The sequence below is a fragment of the Chiloscyllium plagiosum genome, chromosome 26, assembly GCF_004010195.1.
Source record: "Chiloscyllium plagiosum isolate BGI_BamShark_2017 chromosome 26, ASM401019v2, whole genome shotgun sequence".
Classification (NCBI taxonomy): domain Eukaryota; kingdom Metazoa; phylum Chordata; class Chondrichthyes; order Orectolobiformes; family Hemiscylliidae; genus Chiloscyllium; species Chiloscyllium plagiosum.
The window spans coordinates 32,222,148-32,241,904 of record NC_057735.1 but is presented as its reverse complement, the minus strand read 5'-3'; the positions used below and the strand labels follow the sequence as shown (position 1 = coordinate 32,241,904).

General features: G+C 38.0%; 1 protein-coding gene across 1 annotated transcript in view; it reads right to left on the bottom strand.

Annotated features, from left to right (window-relative positions):
* LOC122563231 (plakophilin-1-like) overlaps positions 1-15,070 on the bottom strand; it is a 61,009-nt gene extending 45,939 nt beyond the window's left edge. The window contains exons 1-2 of the mRNA XM_043716830.1: positions 14,249-15,070; positions 13,382-13,485 (exon numbers count right to left, since the gene is read on the bottom strand). Of these exons, the coding sequence (XP_043572765.1) occupies positions 13,382-13,485; positions 14,249-14,738 (594 nt within the window). The 5' untranslated portion in view covers positions 14,739-15,070. The remainder of the gene's footprint in view (positions 1-13,381; positions 13,486-14,248) is intronic.
* Positions 15,071-19,757: the final 4,687 nt, after the last annotated feature.

The following is a 19,757-nucleotide window of genomic DNA, read 5'->3' as shown; positions in this document are numbered from 1 at the left end:
GCATTAATGTGGACTTCAACAGTTTCCTCATTTCCCCTTCCCCCACCTCACCCCAGTCCCAAACTTCCAGCTCAGCACTGTCCCCATGACTTGTCCTACCTGCCTATCTTCTTTTCCACCTATCCACTCCACCCTGACCTATCACCTTCATCCCCTCCCCCACTCACCTATTGTACTCTATGCTACTTTCTCCCCACCCACCCTCCTCTCATTTATCTCTCCAACCTTCAGGCACTCTGCCTATATTCCTGGTAAAGGGCTTTTGCCCAAAACGTCGATTTTACTGTTCCTTGGATACTGCCTGAACTGCTGTGCTTTTCCAACACACTAATCCAGAATCTGGTTTCCAGCATCTGCAGTCATTGTTTTTACCTCCTTAATCCATTGCCTACTGCCCTAACTGGATATTTAATTTCAACTAGTCCACTGAAGTAGCAAACCAGTTTTATTTTAAAAAGCATCCAGACTTTTGTTAATAGAAGAATATAGCTATAGTTCTGAATCAGAAGAAAAATGAAAACAGTAATTTATTTCTTCAAAATTAGCTTAAATTTGGTTTGGGTCATCCCAAAACACTTATATAAGAGTGCACATCAGAGTAAGAGAAGGTCATTTGACCTACAAACTATCTTATATTCAACTCATTTTTCTTCTGCATAGATTTCCAAGGTCCATATGTAGCAGTGTCTTCAAAAATCATAAGCCAATGCTTGGAACGACGTTGGTATACTGATCTGCGTGCACTGACCTTGGAGCAGCAGCACAGCCATGTAGCTTACAGTTAACATTACCATCAAGCTCACTCCACAATTCAATACAAATAATGCTGAAATTCAACAAAAAGGGTAAAAAGAAACACCAAAAAGACAAGCCTAAAGATATTACATCTGAAGAAATGAACATTTGCAACAGGATCGACAAACTAACAGTACAAATAGTTGTACAAGACACAATATGTTTGTGATTACAGAGAATTGGTGACAGCATCATCAAAGCTGGGAAATGTGAACATCAAGGATGCATTCAATCTTCAGGAAGGACAAACAAAAGAGAAATTGGGGTGGGGTGGCATCATTAGTGAAAGATGAAATCTTTGCCCTAATGAGAAAGGATATTGGCACAGGAAAATCTGGATGTGGAATCAGTCTGGGTTGAGCCACAAAGCAACAATGGGAAGGAAACATTACTGGAACTTGTCTGTACATCTCCAAGCCATAGTGGTGAGGTAGCATTAAACAGGGGATCAGTGATGTATTCAACAAGAGTACTACAGCAATGATGGGTGATTGCAAATCAGCTACATTGTATTAATAGTGTTACAGATGAATTCCTGGAGTGTGTACAAGATAGACTAGTATGTTGAGGAACTGAGTGCAGACTTTCACAGATTCAGTTTTGTGCAATGAAAAAGTATTCATTAATTATTTTTGTGGCAAGAGGTCCTTCAGGAAAACAAAAAGGACCATAACTGATAGAATTAACCATTGGTACAGAAAGTGAAGTAGTCCAATCAAAAACAAGGATCCTCGAACTAAACTAAGGAAAACTACGTACCAGAGGTGAGTCAGCTGCAATAGACTAGAAACCTTCAATAAAAGACAAGTCAGTGAAAAGGCAATGGTTAATATTTAAGAAAAGAATACATGCAACAGTGATACATTCTTTTCAGGCAAAAAGACAACAGGAAAAAAAAAGAGACCCAACTACAGTTAACAAAATAAATTAGCAAGAGTATTAGATCAAAAGAAGAGTCATATAATGTTGTTCAAAAAGGTTGCAAACTTGAGGACTGAGAGCAGTTCAGAATCCAGTAAGGATTTAATTATAAGGGAAATAATTATAAGAGTTTAATTATATGGGAAAAATAGTCAATGATACTAAAATAGAAATAATAACAAGAATAGAAAAATGACAAACAGTTTTGTTCTGTCTTCGCAGAAGAAATGCAAACATTTCCTAGAAGTTCTAAGCAAACAAGGAATTTTATGGGAAGGAAGAATCGAAGACAAATAACATTAGTTAAAAAAAAAGTTCTGGAGAAATTACTGGGACTGAAAGATGATCAACTCCAAGTGCCTGGTAATCTACATTCCAGAATACTAAAGGAAATGGCCACACAATAATGGATGGATTTGCTGTCATCTTTCAAAAATCTGTAGACACTTTAAAAACGAGGGAGGGCAAAACTTGGAGTTACAGACCAGTTGGCTTAATATCAGTAACAGGAAAAATGTTGGAGCCTATTATAAAGGATGTGGTAACAGGAGACTTTAAAAATCCTAACAGGATTATAAAAGGTTAGCATGGATTTAAGAAAGGGAAATTATGTTTGATAAACTAACTGCAGTTTTTTTTTAAGGATATAACTAGTAGCATAGATGAGGAAGAACTGGTGGATGTATTTGGATTAAGTCCCACAAAATAGGTTATTGTGCAAAATCAAAGCACAGGGGATTAGTGGTAATATACATGGATTGAGAATTGGTTAGCAGACAGGAATCAAAGTAGGAATAAATGGGTCATTCTTAGAATGCAAGGTGGTAACAAGTGGGGTACTGGATCAGCAATTTGGCCCCAGCTATTCACAGTATATATCAATGATTTGGAGAAGAGAATCAAAGGTATACTTCCACTTTGCTGACAACACAAAATACAGTGGGAAAATGAATGGTACGAAGGATATCAAAAGGTTTCAGAGTGATTTAGGCAAGTTGAATGAGTGGGCAAATAAATGGTAGGTGCAGTATGTTATCCACTTTAGGAGGAAAAACAGAATGGCAGAGTGATACTTAAATGATACATTCAACTTATACTGATAAGAGTTCAAAAGAATGACAGGGATCTCACTGAAACACAGCGTCATGTGGACTTTGCAGGGTAGATACAGAGAATTTGCTTCCATTTTTGGTAGAATTTGGGACCGCGGCACAATCTCAGAGTAACAGGTTGATGATTCATACAGAGATAAGGAGGAATTTCTTCTCTCAGAGGGTAGTAAATTTGTGGAAATAAAATAATATAAACTAAACTAAACTAAAATAAAGAGCCGTAAAGGCTGCATCACTGGCTGCATTAAAGGCCAGGATTTTTATTCAGTGCAAGAAGCAAGGGTTATTGGGAAATGACAGGAAAGTGGAGTTGAGGATTGTTAGATCAGCCACGATCTCACTGAATGGCTTACTTTTCTTTCTACATTTTACGGTGATAGACTGGGAAAGACTGATGTAAAAAGGAATCTGGGATGTCCTTATTTACTGGTGAATGAAAACAAGCATCAGTTTCTGCAAGCAGCTGGGAAGACAAATAATTTGTTGACCTTCACTTCAAGAACAAATAAATACAGCAGCAAGGGAAGCCTTACTGCAGCTGTATGGGGCCTTGATGCAATAACACCTGGAGGATTCAGTATGGATTTGCTCTCCTTATCAAAGGAAATATATACTTGTCATAGAGGGAGTGCAGTGAAGGCTCATCAGACTGATACCTGGGATGGCAGGTTTGCCATATGAGGAAAGGTTGAGTCGACTGTGTTATATTTACAAGAGTTTAGCTAAATCAGAGGGGATCTCATTGAAAGGTTCACTACTCTGCCAGAGCTGGAGAAACTGGATGCAGGGATGATGTTTCCCTTGGTTGGAGTCATGGTCTCAGGATAAATGGTGGTCCATTTTCAATGGAGATACGGTGAAATTTCTTCACTCAAAAGACAGTGAACATCTGGAATTCTTTACCGATGAAGACTGTGGAGGTGATGTCACTGAATATATTTAGGAACCTGATAGATTTCTGGAAAGCAAATACGACAGGGTTTATGGGAAGAGAGGAGAGGTATGATGTTGAGGTGGATGATCAGACATGATCTAACTGACTGGCAGAGCAGGCTTGAGAGGTTGAACAGCCTACACCTGCTCTGATTTTGTGTGCAATACGGGGCAAATAAAAGTGACAGTATTACTTTTTTGACTTTGACCGAACTGATTTAGAATATTATGAGTAAGCATCAGGAATTTCCCCAAGTGTTCTACCAAAAATCAGCATAAAACCTAATTATGCTTGCACGTACAATTTTCAGTAACCACTTATACTTTCAGTGGTTGATTAGAGAATCAGAAAACAAATTCTAGAAGTGTGACAATTTTCAAAAAGGAGCTGATTATATATTCAGAGGAGAAAGATCCACAGGAATCTGGGGAAAGTGGGGAAGTGGGAAAAACTGCACTGCTCTTTGAAAATGTTAAGACTTATTGAGCTAAATTGCTTCCTTCTATACTGAATACCATGTACTATGATTCTACGAAAAAGTCGTTTGAAAAGCTGCAAACTCCTTTTATCTTCAGGCAAGAGTAGTGGTTTAAAATTTAAGGCAAGAAACAAGCAATTGTACTCAGACATCTTGTTGCAAAACTAGTTTCTTAACAATAGAAGCCCCGGTCACATTTTTAGTGTTACACCCAAAAACTGGGTGGGGAACAGGTGTGGCACAATTAAAAAGAACACCCTTTTGTCTCACAGGTTTGAGAATATCAAATCTGCAAAATCAAACATGTCAATCAGTAGCAAAACTGCTTTCATCTACATTTGAGGCATTAATTGCCAATATTACAGAAAGCAGCCCATGTCCTATTATGTGTACAATAACAGGCTTAATCCAGACAAGTAACAGAAAATAGTTGAAAGCTCATCAAAACACAATCAAAACAGGCAAGCATATTCATGTTCTTTTACTTCCCGTTCCTTCTAATATTCTAATAGCCTTCTAATGTGTGTTAATAATTTAACAGGGAAATAAGATATTGACATATTAACATGAAATTAATTATTCATAACCAGACTTATTTTTTTTCCTAAATGCAATGTTGCATCATGACTGTAACATTTAAAAAAGGAGATTTTCCAATTATGCAATTCAAGCAGTAGGTACATTGGCTGGAAATTTCTGGCTGAATAGTATGAATAATGGAACTTGTTAAAACACACAACTCTTAAGTACTGATTTTGGTCAAAATGCTACTATTCATAAGTATGGTATGGCTGAGAGTCACTGGGGACTAGATGAGGTTTATTCTGCCCCAAAACAGGAAAAATAACACAGTGAAGTTTCTTTTTTCCCCCACCAACAAAGCTGGAAATATCTTCTTTCATTAAGACAATTAAAAGACATTTTTAAAAAAGGCCAGAAGTGTTATGTCTCATCTGCATTCAATAGTTTCTGCTGGAAATGCATAGATATGAGGGTTGTTAGATATGAGAATGACCTGGTTCCACTTAATGCAACCAGAGTCAAATAACACACCTGATACTTACTGCCAGGTACTAATCAAAGGGCAGAGAGAGGTTCTATTCTTGCAAAACTGCTGTCAAACAACTATGCATAGATTTCATTTCTACTTTGGACTTACGGTGAGAAAAATGGTTGCCATGTTTCCCACAGAGTTAACCATACACACACACGCACGCACACACGCACACAGTTAAGGGCTCTAACAAGAAAACTTGTTAAGATCAAGATTTGGAGATGCCTGTGTTGAACTGGGGTACACAAAGTTAAAAATCACACAACACCAGGTTATAGTCCAACAAGTTTAATTGGAAGCACACCAACTTTCGGAGCGACGCTCCTTCATCACCTGATGACAACCACCTGATGAAGGAGCGGCGCTCCGAAAGCTAGTGTGCTTCCAATTAAACCTGTTGGACTATAACCTTTGATTTTTAACTTTGTTAAGATCAAGTTATAGTTCATTTATAAAAATGTTAAGCGATAGAGGTGCCGAACAACTGGAGGCTGGCTAACGTGGTGCCACTGTTTAAGAAGGGTGGTAAGGACAAGCCAGGGTACTATAGAACAGTGAGCCTGACGGTGGTGGGCAAGTTGTTGGAGGGAATCCTGAGGGACAGGATGTACATGTATTTGGAAAGGCAAGAACTGATTAGGGATAGTCAACATGGCTTTGTGCGTGGAAAATCATGTCTCACAAATTTGATTAAGTTTTTTGAAGAAGTAACAAAGAGAATAGATGAGGGCAGAATGGTGGACGTGATCCATATAGACTTCAGTAAGGCGTTCGACAAGGATCCCCATGGGAGACTGGTTAGCAAGGTTTAATTTCATGGAATAGAGGGAGAACTAGCCATTTGGATACAGAACTGGCTCAAAGGTAGAAGACAGAGGGTGGTGGTGGAGGGTTGTTTTTCAGACTGGAGGCCTGTGACCAGTGGAGTGCCACAAGGATCGGTGCTGGGTCCACTACTTTTCGTCACTTATAGAAATGATTTGGATGTGTGCATAAGAGGTTTAGTAACTAAGTTAGTAAGTTTGTAAATAAGTAAGTAAGTTTGTAGATGACACCAAAATTGGTGGTGTAGTGGACAGCGAAGAAGGTTACTTCAGATTACAATGGGATTTTGATCAGATGGGCCAATGGGCTGAGAAGTGGCAGATGGAGTTTAATTTAGATAAATGCACTTTGGGAAAGCAAATCTTAGCAGGATTTATACACTGAACGGTGAGGTCCAAGGGAGTGTTGCTGAACAGAGAAACCTTGGAGTGCAGGTTCATTGCTCCTTGAAAGTGGAGTCACATGTAGACAGGATAGTGAAGGCGGCATTTGGTAAGCTTTCCTTTATTGGTCAGAGTATTGAGTACAGGGGTTGGGAGGTCATGTTGCGGCTGTACAGGACATTGGTTAGGCCATTTTTGGAATAGTACATGCAATTCTGGTCTGCTTCCTATCGGAAGGATGTTGCGAAACCTGAAAGGGTTCAGAAAAGATTTACAAGGATGTTGCCATGTTTGGAGAATTTGAGCAATAGGGAAGAGGTTGAATAGGCTAGGGCTGTTTTCCCTGCAGCGCTGGAGGCTGAGGGGTGACTTTATAGAGGTTTACAAATCATGAGAGGCATGGATAGGAACAAAGTCTCTTCCCTGGACTGGGGGAGCCCAGAACTAGAGGGCATAGGCTTAGGGTGAGAGAACAAAGATATAAAAGAGACCTGAGGGGTAACTTTTTCAGAGTAGTACATGTGTGGAATGAGCTGCCAGAGGAAGTGGTGGAGGCTAGTACGATTGCAACGTTTAAAAGGTATCTGGATGGGCATATGAATTGGACGGGTTTGGAGGGATATGGGCTGGGTGTTGGCGGGTGGAATTAGATTGGGTTGGGATATCTGGTTGGCATGGACGAGTTGGACCAGAGGGTCTATTTCCATGTTGTACATCTCTCTAACTCTATAATTGCGCTGGACAATATTCAAACATAATGAATACATAGCTTTTTCAATTGCAACTATTTTTAATTACAAATGTAGGTAGTTCTTCTCTAACGCGATGGTTGCGCTCTTGTGCAACCCCGCATTAGAGAAAAATCCTGCTTAAGAAATAGCGCTTAAAGTGTTGGCAATTTAATTGCATTACAGCCAACACATGCTTTAAAAGTTCACACTTTAGAAACAGTGTCCCCAATTCAGCAATTGCCTTACAGCAAGTTCATGTTAACAAAACATGCATTATACCAGAACGACCTGTTATACACAATACAGTTACAGTTTTAAATATCACCATATTTTAGGATCGTTAATTTTTACTTTATGCATAATTTAAAGAAAAACTGATCATCAATCCATTGTGGGTTAGAAGCATTTTTCAAAATGGAAATCAAACAATGTTTTGAACAGTGAATTCTGTGATTAACTAACCTTACAAATGTACATAAAGTTGTACAAGTCACAATTTACAGGGAATTTCCATGCAGAAATGTTCTTTGAAACTATCAGATACAAGTTTAGTCCAAATTTTGAATTGTATTTTGTTCCATGAACAAATTCTCAAAACAGTCTACTCTGACGCTCCCAAAACCTGAGGCTGAAACACTATGCGGTGCCCCAAGCTCCAAGACAGAAATAGCTGCTAAAAAGCTCTGCCTGCACCCACCCAACTCCCATCTACTCTTGACAGATTTTTTCTTCCTCAGTGCTTTCTTAGATCTATTTACCACCATTCTGGACTCAGTTAGACAGCTTGCAAGACATTTTCAAGCTTAAAATTGGGTCACAATGTGAAATATTTTTGCAAAGTGCTGGTCTATTCTTATCAATGGAAAACTTTTTTTAAAAAACAAATGCTTTGCTTTGTACAGGTCTATTCTGTTAGTTGTAGTAATTTGTCTAATATTAAGTTAGTGCTTTGTAATGTCATCCTTCTGAGGTTGTACAAATTTGATTTGACAGCAGAGAAAAGTTACAGATCCAGGGTGAACAACATAATCAGTGCCTTTGAATTTCTTTATTTAGCAGAAGCATTGGTGGTGATTTTGAAAGATTCTGAAGGCGGTGAGTTGAGAGATCACATAGAAATTCTTCATTAACTCTTCTGAAAAGTTATTGGCTCTGGCCCCTTCCTGCAATTTCCATTGGCAACCAGAAATCAGGTAAAAATGCTAGGCAACTTTGCAGGGATAGATATGTGGAATAGGAAATCTAAGCAAACAAATTGGGTGAAAGAGATTACTCTGACCCCAAATGACTTTTACCTTACATCATAAGATAAAAGGCTTTCTAAAGGTATACCAGGAATAAAAGAATGACAAGAGTAAGATTAGAGCCAATCAAGGATAGTAGTGGGAAGTTGTGTGTGGAGACAGGAGAAGCATTAAATAAATATTTTTCATCAGTATTCACACTGGAAAAAGACAATGTTTTTGAGGACAATACTGAGATACAGGCTATGAGACTAGATGGGATTGAGCTTTACAAGGAGGAGGTGTTAGCAAATCTGGAAAGTGTGAAAATAGACAAGTCCCCTGGGCCAGATGTGTGTTATCCTAAGATTCTCTTGGAAGCCAGGGAGGATATTTTAGAGTCTTTGGCTTTGATCTTGTGTCGTCATTGTCTATAGGACTAGTGCCAGAAGAGTGGAAGATAGCAAATGTTGTTCCTTTGCTCAAGAAAGGGATTAGAGGCAACACTTAATTATAGATCAAGATTTGGAGGTGCTGGTGTTGGACTGGAGTGTACAATGTTAAAAATCATACAATACCAGGTCATAGTCAAACAGATTTATTTTTGACGCACTAGCTTTCGGATCCCAGTGAGGCTTAGTTCAGTCGTGGATAAAGTGTTGGAAAAGATTATAAGAAATAGGATTTACAATCATCTAGAAAGGAATAAGTTGATTAGGGATAGTTAACATTGTTTTGGGAAGGGTCGGTCATGCCTCACAAACCTCATTGAGTTCTTTGAGCTGACCAAACACATGGATGAGGGTAAAGTGGTTGATCTGGTGTATGTGGATTTCAATAAGGCATTTGATAAGGTCCCCCATGGTAGGCTATTGCACAAAACATGGAAGCATGGGATTGGGAGTAATTTAGCAGTTTGGATCAGAAATTAGATAGCTGAAAGAAGACAGAGGATGGTGCTTGATGGGAAATGTGCATCCTGGAGTTCAGTTACTAGTGGTGTAACGCAAGGATCTGTTTTGGGGCCACTGCTGTTTGTCATTTTTATAAAGGATGTGTTAGTAAATTTGCAGATGATATTAAGGTTAGTAGAGTTGTGGATAGTGCCTAAGGATGTTGTAGGCTACAGAGGGACCTAGCTAACTGCAAAGCTAGGCTGAGAGATGGCAAATGGGAGTTTAATATGGAAAAGTGTAAGGTGATTCACTTTGGAAGGAGTAACAGGAATGCAGAGTACAGGGTTAATAGTAAGATTCTTGGTGGTGCAGATGAACAGAGAGATATCGATGTCAACGTCCCTGAAAATTGCCACCCAGGTTGATAGGGTTGTTAAGAAGGCATGCGGTGTGCGACCTTTTATTAGTAGAGTGATTGAGTTTCGGAACCATGTGGTCATGCTGCAGCTGTACAAAACTTTGGTGCGGCCGCACTTGTATTGCGTACCATTCTGGTTGCCGCATTATAGGAAGGATGTGGAAGTTTTGGAAAGAGTTCAGAGGAGATTTACTAGGCTGTTGCCTGGTATGAAAGGAAGGACTTACGAGGAAAGGCTGAGGGTCTTGAGGCTGTTTTCGTTAGAGAGACGAAGGTTGAGAGGCGACTTGATTGAGACATATAAGGTAATCAGAGAGTTAGATAGGGTGGACAGTGAGAGCCTTTTTCCTTGACGGTGAAGGCTAAAACGAGGGGTTTAAATTGAGGTGTGATAGATATTGGACAGATGTCAGAGGTAGTTTCTTTATTCAGAGTAGTTGGGGCATGGAACAGCCTGCCAATAGCAGTCGTAAACTCGCCAACTTTAAGGGCATTTCATTGGTCATTGGATAGACATATAGATGAAAATGGAGTATTATTGGTTAGATAGGCTTCAGATTGGTTTCACAGTGTGGCGCAACATCGACAGCCGAAGGGCCTGTACTGCGCTGTAATGTTCCATGTTCTATAATTTATAGCCATAATCCAGACATTAAACATTTCGTCACCCATTTGAATCTAACAAATTAGTTACTCGTACAGTAACTTTTGAGTTACAGTATGTAAATTGCACCATTTCCAAACATGGGAAATATTAGGTACTTGGTGTTGAAACAAAAAAAAAAGTGTAGCTGCTGTTCTTTTGTTCCCATTCATTATCAGATCGATATCTAAACACTTAAAACAGCTAAGTTATATTTACTTTAACTGAATCAATGATTCTGGATAATGAAAATTTTTTAAACATCAATAACTGAAATCAATGAACAAAAAAAAAGCTAATCATCTTCAAAATCCTAAAGATATGAGTGAGATTATAATTTAAAACATGGTATTGGCTGAAAAAATAAATTAAGGATCACAAAGACCATAGTATAAGTTTTCAATTACAGTTTTAATAGCCTCAATAAATATTCCTTAAAATTTTCCTTCATATCGAGATATATTTTCCAAATTTTGGCACATATGATTTAACATGTTTTTCTAAAACAGCATTGATAACTAGTTTTCTGCAACAACTAAGTAGCACAGGTTTATTATTCGACTAGTATCATTCAAACAATAAAACAAAGTAATATTTCATTAAAAATAGCCATTCTGAAGTGGTTGGTCAAGTTGCATAACAACTTACTAAATCTTGGTAATTGTGGGTTACGACATGTGTGGTGTTCTCGTTGCAATACGAAATTTATTGTAGCAATCTTAATTGTAAACATTATTGTCAAATTGCAATATTAATATGTGTGCCTTTTTGTTCAAATGGGGAAAAAATGGCTTACAGCTCCAGTTAAGGCAACAGACTTCAGGTGATGGAAGCAGAAGTGCCAGCAACAGATTGTTATATATTTGTAAGTAGTATAAATCAAATATTTGAAAATAGTAAACATTTTTTTCCACTGGTTTGGGTTGGTAGTCCATTTAATTCCAAGGTCAAGATGACTTTTAAAAAGGTTAGTCAAAGGATTCTATTCAGCTTTTGATTTGCATTGTGAAATCATTGTATCGCACACACAGTTAGACACATCGGTTCACCACTGCAGGATTTTCAATGTTTTCAGCTTTGTGAAAAGCTGTGAAGTTGCAAAAAAATAATCTTCAGTTTGTCTATTCCCTAGGCTAATGGAGACAAAAAAATTCCACTGCTCTGTTGGAGGAGTTGTTGCTGGGAAATATCTCTATGCCCTGAATAATATTCCTTCCACATCAAAACCAAAAACAAAATAACATCATGATTGTTTCAGACATTTTAGATTAGCTGTTGACTTTATATAATTAATGCTAATCTTCTGTTCTTGGCAGTGCTGCACAATTCAATCAACTCAGGTTAGTCGCATTACAGATATATTCATTCAAAATTATTTTTTGTGATAAAGATAAAGTTAAATATTTTCAATAAAATAATATGGAAAGATTTTTTTCAATAATTCCACTGATTTCTGAGCATGACATATTTACATTACATCATTTTATCATCAAGCTAAATTTCTGATGTGCTTAAATGAGTGGTGAAAAAGGTAATAGAAAGAGTATTTGAAAACTTGGTCAAGGCCATTAAGGGATATCCTAAATGAAAACAGGAAGAGTTGGAGGGATTTATATGATTGACATTGCCCAAAGTGGGGAGGTAATGAGTGAAAAAAAGGGAGATTAGACAAGATAAGTTTGTGAATGAGGTTTCTGTTGTACTCCAAAGTTATAACAGTCGCAAAAGAATCCGGTGAGAAAATTCTGGGATCAAATGTTGGACACCACTCAGTTGGTAATATTGTCATATTAGAGTCAGGAGTTTGTGGGGTTCAGCCCTCCTTCCTAAACTCTTATGCATAATTAACTAATTTTAACACATTGCAGGACTGTTGAAGTTTTGTCAAAGTTTCTATCTTTCTAAAATAAAAATTGGTAAACCATTTCTCCAATTGCTTTTTTCTCTGCTGGATATTAGGTATTCCACTGTAACATTGGAGCAGGCTGGGAAAATGTCTCTGTTTACTGGTCAGCATTGCTCCCACTAACCTTACTGACAAATTTGCCAATTACTCATCTCATGGTCATTTGAGAAACCTTGCTTTGTGCAAACTGGTTGCTACCTTTGTCTGCAAAGAACACTAATGTTTGACAAGTTACTGGGAAGTTTTGAATTACTTTCCCAGCACCATCACAAGACTTGCTGTTGCTTGAGTAGGTCCATCATTACCTTTTTGGCACAGGGAAGTGTGCCACACCTCATTAAATCATAAATGCGTACATTGTTTTCCAGAAATTTTCATGTCTGTCTCAATAGTTCTGCATTTTACACTGTTCTAACTAATAATTTGCATTGTTAATCTGGATGATATTGGAATTAGATTCCAGATCAAATTTTGTCATAGTGAATGAAAATCTGTTGTCAAGAATAATTATATCTTATTTCCATTCTTAATAATTTTTTTAGCAAAATTATTAGAAATTAGAGGGTCTTTTAGATGTGTTATCTCCTTATCTGAAAAACATATAAGGGCTGCATTAGACTATATTGCAAAACCTGCTAAGTGAGTTTATTAAAATCCCTACAATGTGGAAACAGGCCCTTTGGCCCAACAAGCCTACACTGACCATCTGAAGAATAACCCACCCAGACCCATTCCCCAACTAATATATTTACCCTGACTAATGCATCTAACCTACACATCTCTGAACACTATGGGCAATTTAGCATGGTCAATTCAACTAACGTGTACATCTTTGGACTGTGGGAGTAAACCAGAGCACCCGGATGAAACCCACGCAGACACAGGGAAAATGTACAAATTCCATATAGACAGTCACCCGAGGCTGGAATTGAATCTCGGTCCCTGGTGCTGTGAGGTAGCAGTGCTAATAACTGAGCCATAGAATATTCTACATCTCCTTAAAGACTATGAAAGTTGATTTGCTGTCTATCACAAATCGAAGAGGTTTGTTTTTAGAATTACCTTGCGCCTTTGCGTTCCTTGATTCTTGATGGTCATACTTCGAAATGAATTTCCAAAATCAAAGATCTCTCTTTGGTTCATGTTCCACTGACCATTTGCCAATTCTAATCAGGCAGAAATAGAGGAAAAACATTATAAGGCAATTTAACAAAAACTCAAGCTGCCATTTTACATTGAGGGTTTGATCAGTTAAAGCATCTCCAACCACTTGTCAGTCGTCAATTCTAGCATCTTTCCCCAGATCAGAATTGTAGCATAATTAAAGTATCAGATGCTGATTTAATAATTGCACTGCACTTTCTTTCGGCTAACTCAATGTAAGGACCTAAACAATTATGCAGTATTATCGTTGTTTTCATATAAGACCCACTTAACCCAATTTTATTAAAATATGATAAGATTCAAAAAGGTGTGACATTTTCACTCAACTGTGTGTTTTGAACTGAGGAAATCATGGCTCCAAAAATATTCAGCTCAAAGAAACCTCCACAGAGGTACTGTAATTCTCAGTATGCCAACATTTAATTAATGAAACATATATCAAAGGCAAATTGTAATGATAAAAGATGTTTTCTGATCTGGAACAAAGGACGTATTTACGTGTGAAAACGCTGTAATATCATTGTTGCTAAGTACATTTACGTGAGATATTAATATGGTAATGAGTATATGATGCAAATGCATTGAATCAATGGTATTAAAATCAACTCAACACCATGAACCGAACAACGAAATATTCAAGATAATCGCTACCATAATTATAAGATGTAAGATTGTGATAACGCAGTAATTCTGAACTATGTCTTCAACTTCTACAGAAAACATGTTTTGTCAAAGTGAGGGGGAGGAAAGCTGGGTGTCCCATACCTTTTTTAACAGACCTTTGCTGATTTCGCTTATTCTCCATCATCATGCGCACCTGGCTGCCCACTCTCTTCTCACTGTCCATTCGGGCCAATGTGCTGAGCTTGTCGGCGGGTGGCAGAGCCAATGTAGAATTAGACTGATTGCTAAAACATTCCCCGGCTGTCACTGTCTTCACATAAGCCATGTTTATGTTATTGTTTTCGCGACCCCGCTGGTGGTTGTAATCACTCTGTAACTGTGCGCTGTTTGATTCCACTTGTTTGTCCACCTTCCCCAGACTTTCAAACACGGCTGCCTGGCCTCGCCCAGCACTTTGCTCATGAAGAGTCAACGCCTGGGTGGACACATCTGTTTGGTTGGTTCTACTGTCAATCAAGCCCAGAGTATTTGAAGGGCTTGTTTGCATGAAGCGACTTTTGTAAAGGGAAAATGCTGTAGTTGTGTGTGAGATTGAGTCACGCAGCAAGCAGGTTAATAAATTTCTATCCATCTTTTTCCCCTCTTTGCCACAATCAGCCTATATTTCTACAAGCCAGCCCAGTGCAGCTGCTCACTAGAGTATGTTGATATTTATATTTGCACTGAATGGATCAATGTTGTAACCACACGCTGTCCTCAGTTTAAAACGTAAGGTGAGAACTGCAGTGTATGTTCAAAGCGCTTGCATAACATGTACAAATCAAATATTTTAAAGAGAGTATTTGTGGTTCATTTTATGCAAGTTTGTGCAGCTCTGTTAAAACGGAGGATTACCAAATGAAAGTTTACGTCATCAAAACGTCATAAACATTCTTTAAAAGTAGTAATTACTTCCTCTAATTAGCAGCAATAGTTAACAGCTTGAACGATCATCTCATCAAATGGAGGGTCAAAATCTGAAAAGGTACATTGCAGATTAAGAAATAGGAAATAAGCTGTTCAGGCCTTCAAGCCTTCTCCATTATTCAACTAACCCACAGAATCCCTATAGTGCAGAAAGAGGCCATTCAGCTCATTGAGTTTAAATACCCTCCAAAGAGCACCCCATCAAGACTCGCCCACCGCAGCCCTATAACTCCACATTTACCATGGCTAATCCACCTAGCTACACCTACCTGGACACTATAGGACAATTTAGTATGGCCAATCCACATAACCTGGACATCTTTAGACTGTGGAAGGAAACTGAGCACCTGGAAGAAACCCACACAGATATGGGGAGAACATGCAAACTCCAGAAAAAAAAACTATTACCCAAGGCTGTTGTCAAATCTGTGTCCTTGGTGCTGTGATGCAGCAATGCCAATCATTGAGCCACTGTGCCATCCATCTTAGCTGATTTTCTACCTGAACACCATTTTCCTACATCATTCCCATATCCTCAATATCATTAATATCTATAAATCTTTCTCTTGAACATACTCATTGAATGAGCCTCCATAGTTCTCTGGGGTAGAGAATTTCAGAGATTTACCATTTTTGAATGAAGATATTTCTTCTTAACTCAACACTAATTTTTCCTTTATTCTGATTCTGTCTTTCACTTCTAGAACTCTACCACCACCCCTCCCCACCTTCCAGCCAGGTGAAACATATTGCATTAACCCCATGGAGCTTCAGTGGGACCACCTTTCATTCTTCTAGACTTCAGATAATCTGAGAATTCACATTTACTAAAAGGTAAAATTCATATTTTGCCACTTTACCAAACATTGTGAGCAATTTTAAAATAAAGTCCAGTCATTACACCTTTACTAAACCACAAATACTCCACACCTTCCAGTTTTCTGCTTAGTTAACAGTTTTGTTTTGGTATTTGCTGTAAGACCAGACGGTTGACTCACTTTATCAGGAATTGTTGAAGTATGAAATTACCCAGCCAACACTTAGCCAGCTGCATTCTGAAACATATGATGTGAAGCATGCATGATAAACACATTCCAAAATCCAGCAAGTCAAGATTTAACAAAACTTGATCTTAAGTGGGTCACTAAACAACTTAAGAGAAATATAGCTTTTAGAAATGACATATGGGGGAAAGAGGAGTGTCTTTTAAAAATAATGTAAAAGCATATCAAACAAAAAAGCTCGTATCTTGACTTATTCAATATCCCAAAACAGGTGTGAGCAAATCAGTGCTCACTTTTTTCATACTTTTACCTTTATACCACAAACAGCTGACTCATTATTAGGTGTCCAATACCATCACACAATATCAGGTTGTTAACTAGAGGCTTGGGGGGAAAAAGCATTGCAGCTGAGGTAAATAGTTCAATTTTTTAAAAAAAGCATGACCGCTGATGTAATAAGTCATTCAAAGAGCTGAAAATCATTAAAGATTCAAATATGCTTACAACAGCATGTGAGCTGAAAATGTGTTGCTGGAAAAGCGCAGGTCAGGCAGCATCCAAGGAACAGGAGAATCGATGTTTCGGGCATAAGCCCTTCTTCAGCAAATATCAAAACAAAACTGTTAACTAAGCAGAAAACTGCAAGGTGTGGAGTATTTGTGGTTTAGTAAAGGTGTAATGACTGGACTTTATTTTAAAATTGCTCACAATGTTTGGTAAAGTGGCAAAATATGAATTTTACCTTTTAGTAATCAAATGCAATTGTTTTTGTACCTACATAGATCTCAAAGGAGCCGTAGAGAAGGGCACAGTAAGAGCAGCAGACGCTGAGACATTGAAGGGACAATAGAGGCGTGAGAACCCATTAGATATGGGCCAAAGGCCCAATGGCACAGCAGCCATTGTGAGGGCATGAGAGCATAGTGGGAGCAATACAGGCCAAAGGGTTTTGAGAGAACAGGGCAGATTCAGCTGAATGTAAATTCAAGAGCAGTTAGAGCCATGTCAAGGGTATAGAACTGAATTGCAATTTGGATGAAAATAATGAGTGTAATAATGGAATAGGAAGAGAAAGACAGCTTTACAAAGAACAATAGGGCAATTGAGCAGGCTAAGGCTAAAGACCTATGAAAGAACAAAGCGCTCACAACAAAACGGATGAATTAATACCACAGATAATAATAAACAGGTTAGTTGTCAGGCTCATTATGGCAGCATGTTTACAGCATGGAACAAGGAAGATGGGGATAAGTCCAGGAAGCTGGAGTTGGAATTGAAAATCAGCTACGATTTTAGAAAATGGTGGAGGCAGCTTAAATGGACAAATTATATATTCCTGCTCCAATTTCTTAGATTGTTATCACTTTAAATATGGCCTAGGAGAAAGTGACAACTGCAGATGCTGGAGGTCAAAGTTAAAAAGTGTGGTGCTGAAAAAGCACAGCCGGTCAGACAGCATCAGAGGAGCAGGAGAGCCGATGTTTCGAGCATAAACTCTTCATCAGGAATGTCTGACCAGGTTACTACAAGTCTCCAAGATCACTGAAAACTGTATATTATTTCCCTTATTTAACTCTTCATTTAATAAAATTGGTTCAACTCAGCCAGACGTTCTTTAAGATAACTGTTAATGACCCCACTTGAAATTAGAGGATTTCCATTTGTTTCTTTATTGCATCAGGTTTTGTCAGTTTACATTTGCAACAGGTTACAATTATACAACTATGCTGTTTCACAGGAGCAGGAATTATCTGACTGAAAATGCAACTTTGGTTTGAATTTCCACTAATTCAATAATATTTTGAAGATGTTATTGTCAAGCAGCAGTTTGAATGAGGCACACCCTCTTGAATTTTAACAGTTGTAATCCCTTCCAGCTCAGCGAGCTAACTTACAAACTTGTCATCAACCTGAGCTACAAATCTTCTCAAAAATCGCGAAGTTGTAATCCCTTTAACAGGAGCTACATGCTTACATCTTATTCAACGAGAATAAAAAGTTAAAGACTGCAAGAATGTAGAACTACAAGCAGGAGTACGCATTTCAGCCCCTCAAGTCCTATGATTTGATAGAATCATGGCTAATCTCACTCTTACCTCCACTTTTCTGCTTGTAACCCTTAAACACTTTACTATTTACAAATGTGTCTATGTCCTCCTTTAAATTTATACAGTGTTCTCAGGTCCACCATACTCTGCGATAGTGAATTCCACAAATTCATGATCCTTTCAGAGAAGTAATACCTCTTCGTCTGTTTTAAATCTGCCATCTCTTAGCTTAAAGCTGAAGAGTCATGGAGTCATACAGCATGAAAATAGACCCTTCGGTCCAACCAGTCCATGTTGACCATTCTCCCAAACCAAAGTAGTCCCATCTGCTTGCACTTGGCTCATATTCCTCCAAACATTTCTTATTCATGTACTTATCTAAATGTCTTTTAAAAGTCTATGACCTCTCATACTCGATTGCCCCACACGGAGAAAAATTCACCTTATGTTTACTTTGTAAATCTCCTTTAGCATCTTAAACACCACAATCAGATTTCTTCTCATTTTCCAAAACTCTATTGAGCATATGCCTGAAGTTCAATCTCTGTTTATAAAGCAAGCCTTTCATCTCTGGAATTAATCTCGTGAACCTTCTCTAAATTGCCTCCAATGCAATTACATCTCGTGTAAGAGACCAAAACTGTATGTAATACTTCAGATACCATCTCACTAATTCCTTGTACAGTTGCAACAATACTTCCCTATCATTATAATAAATCTGAAATAAGAATATAAAACATTGGAAATATACAGCAGATCTGTTAAGAGAAAAGACATCAACCTCTGATTAGCCTGAAATATTAACATTTTCACTCTCTATAGAAACATTGACTGACTGGTATTCCCAACATTTTTGTATATTTAAGCAGAATCCCAACATGTTTGGTTTGTTAAAATGATCAGCAGCCTCAGCATCAGAAACATTACCTTGAAAAAGATATTGCCTTAAGAAGAGAGTTGTGGTTCAAAGTAATATTATTTTCAAAGAAAACTCTGAGATAATTAATTACACTATCCAGAATTAGTAATCTTGCTATTGCCTTAACATTGCATATCTCTAACCTGAAGTCTCCACACCCACAGTATATCGCTCTCTATTCCTAACTTCAGTCTCTTTCATGTCCTTGGCTACCACCTACTGTCGGTTGTGCACTAATCATTTGAGTCCTATTACTTAGAATTTTTTTCATAAAAGATCATATACATTTCAGATATGGTCCAAAACAAAAGAAGGAAAATGAGATGACCTGCCGTAGCTGATTACCAGGAACGGCATTGCATGCTGTTGAGTTATACAATGCGATGTGTTAGTTTTTGGAAGCTGTAAAAGGGAGAATTCAAAACTAAGTGATGATTTATTATCACTTGAACTCTGCAATGAACAACAGAGTAAATACAGTGAAAACGTTTGACTGTTGCCACAATCAACTGCCACTTGAATATTTTAAGAATAAAAAGAACAAAACGGTCAAGGTGAAAGTTCATCTTTGTTCCACTGCCTCCACAATGAGATTTCAAAACTAAGTGGCATCAAGAATCTTATAAATTAAAGATAATCTGTCTGACAACAGACCTCTGATCAAGCTGTAAAGTATTGACAAGAACAGCAGATGGTAGAAACATCCAGATCCT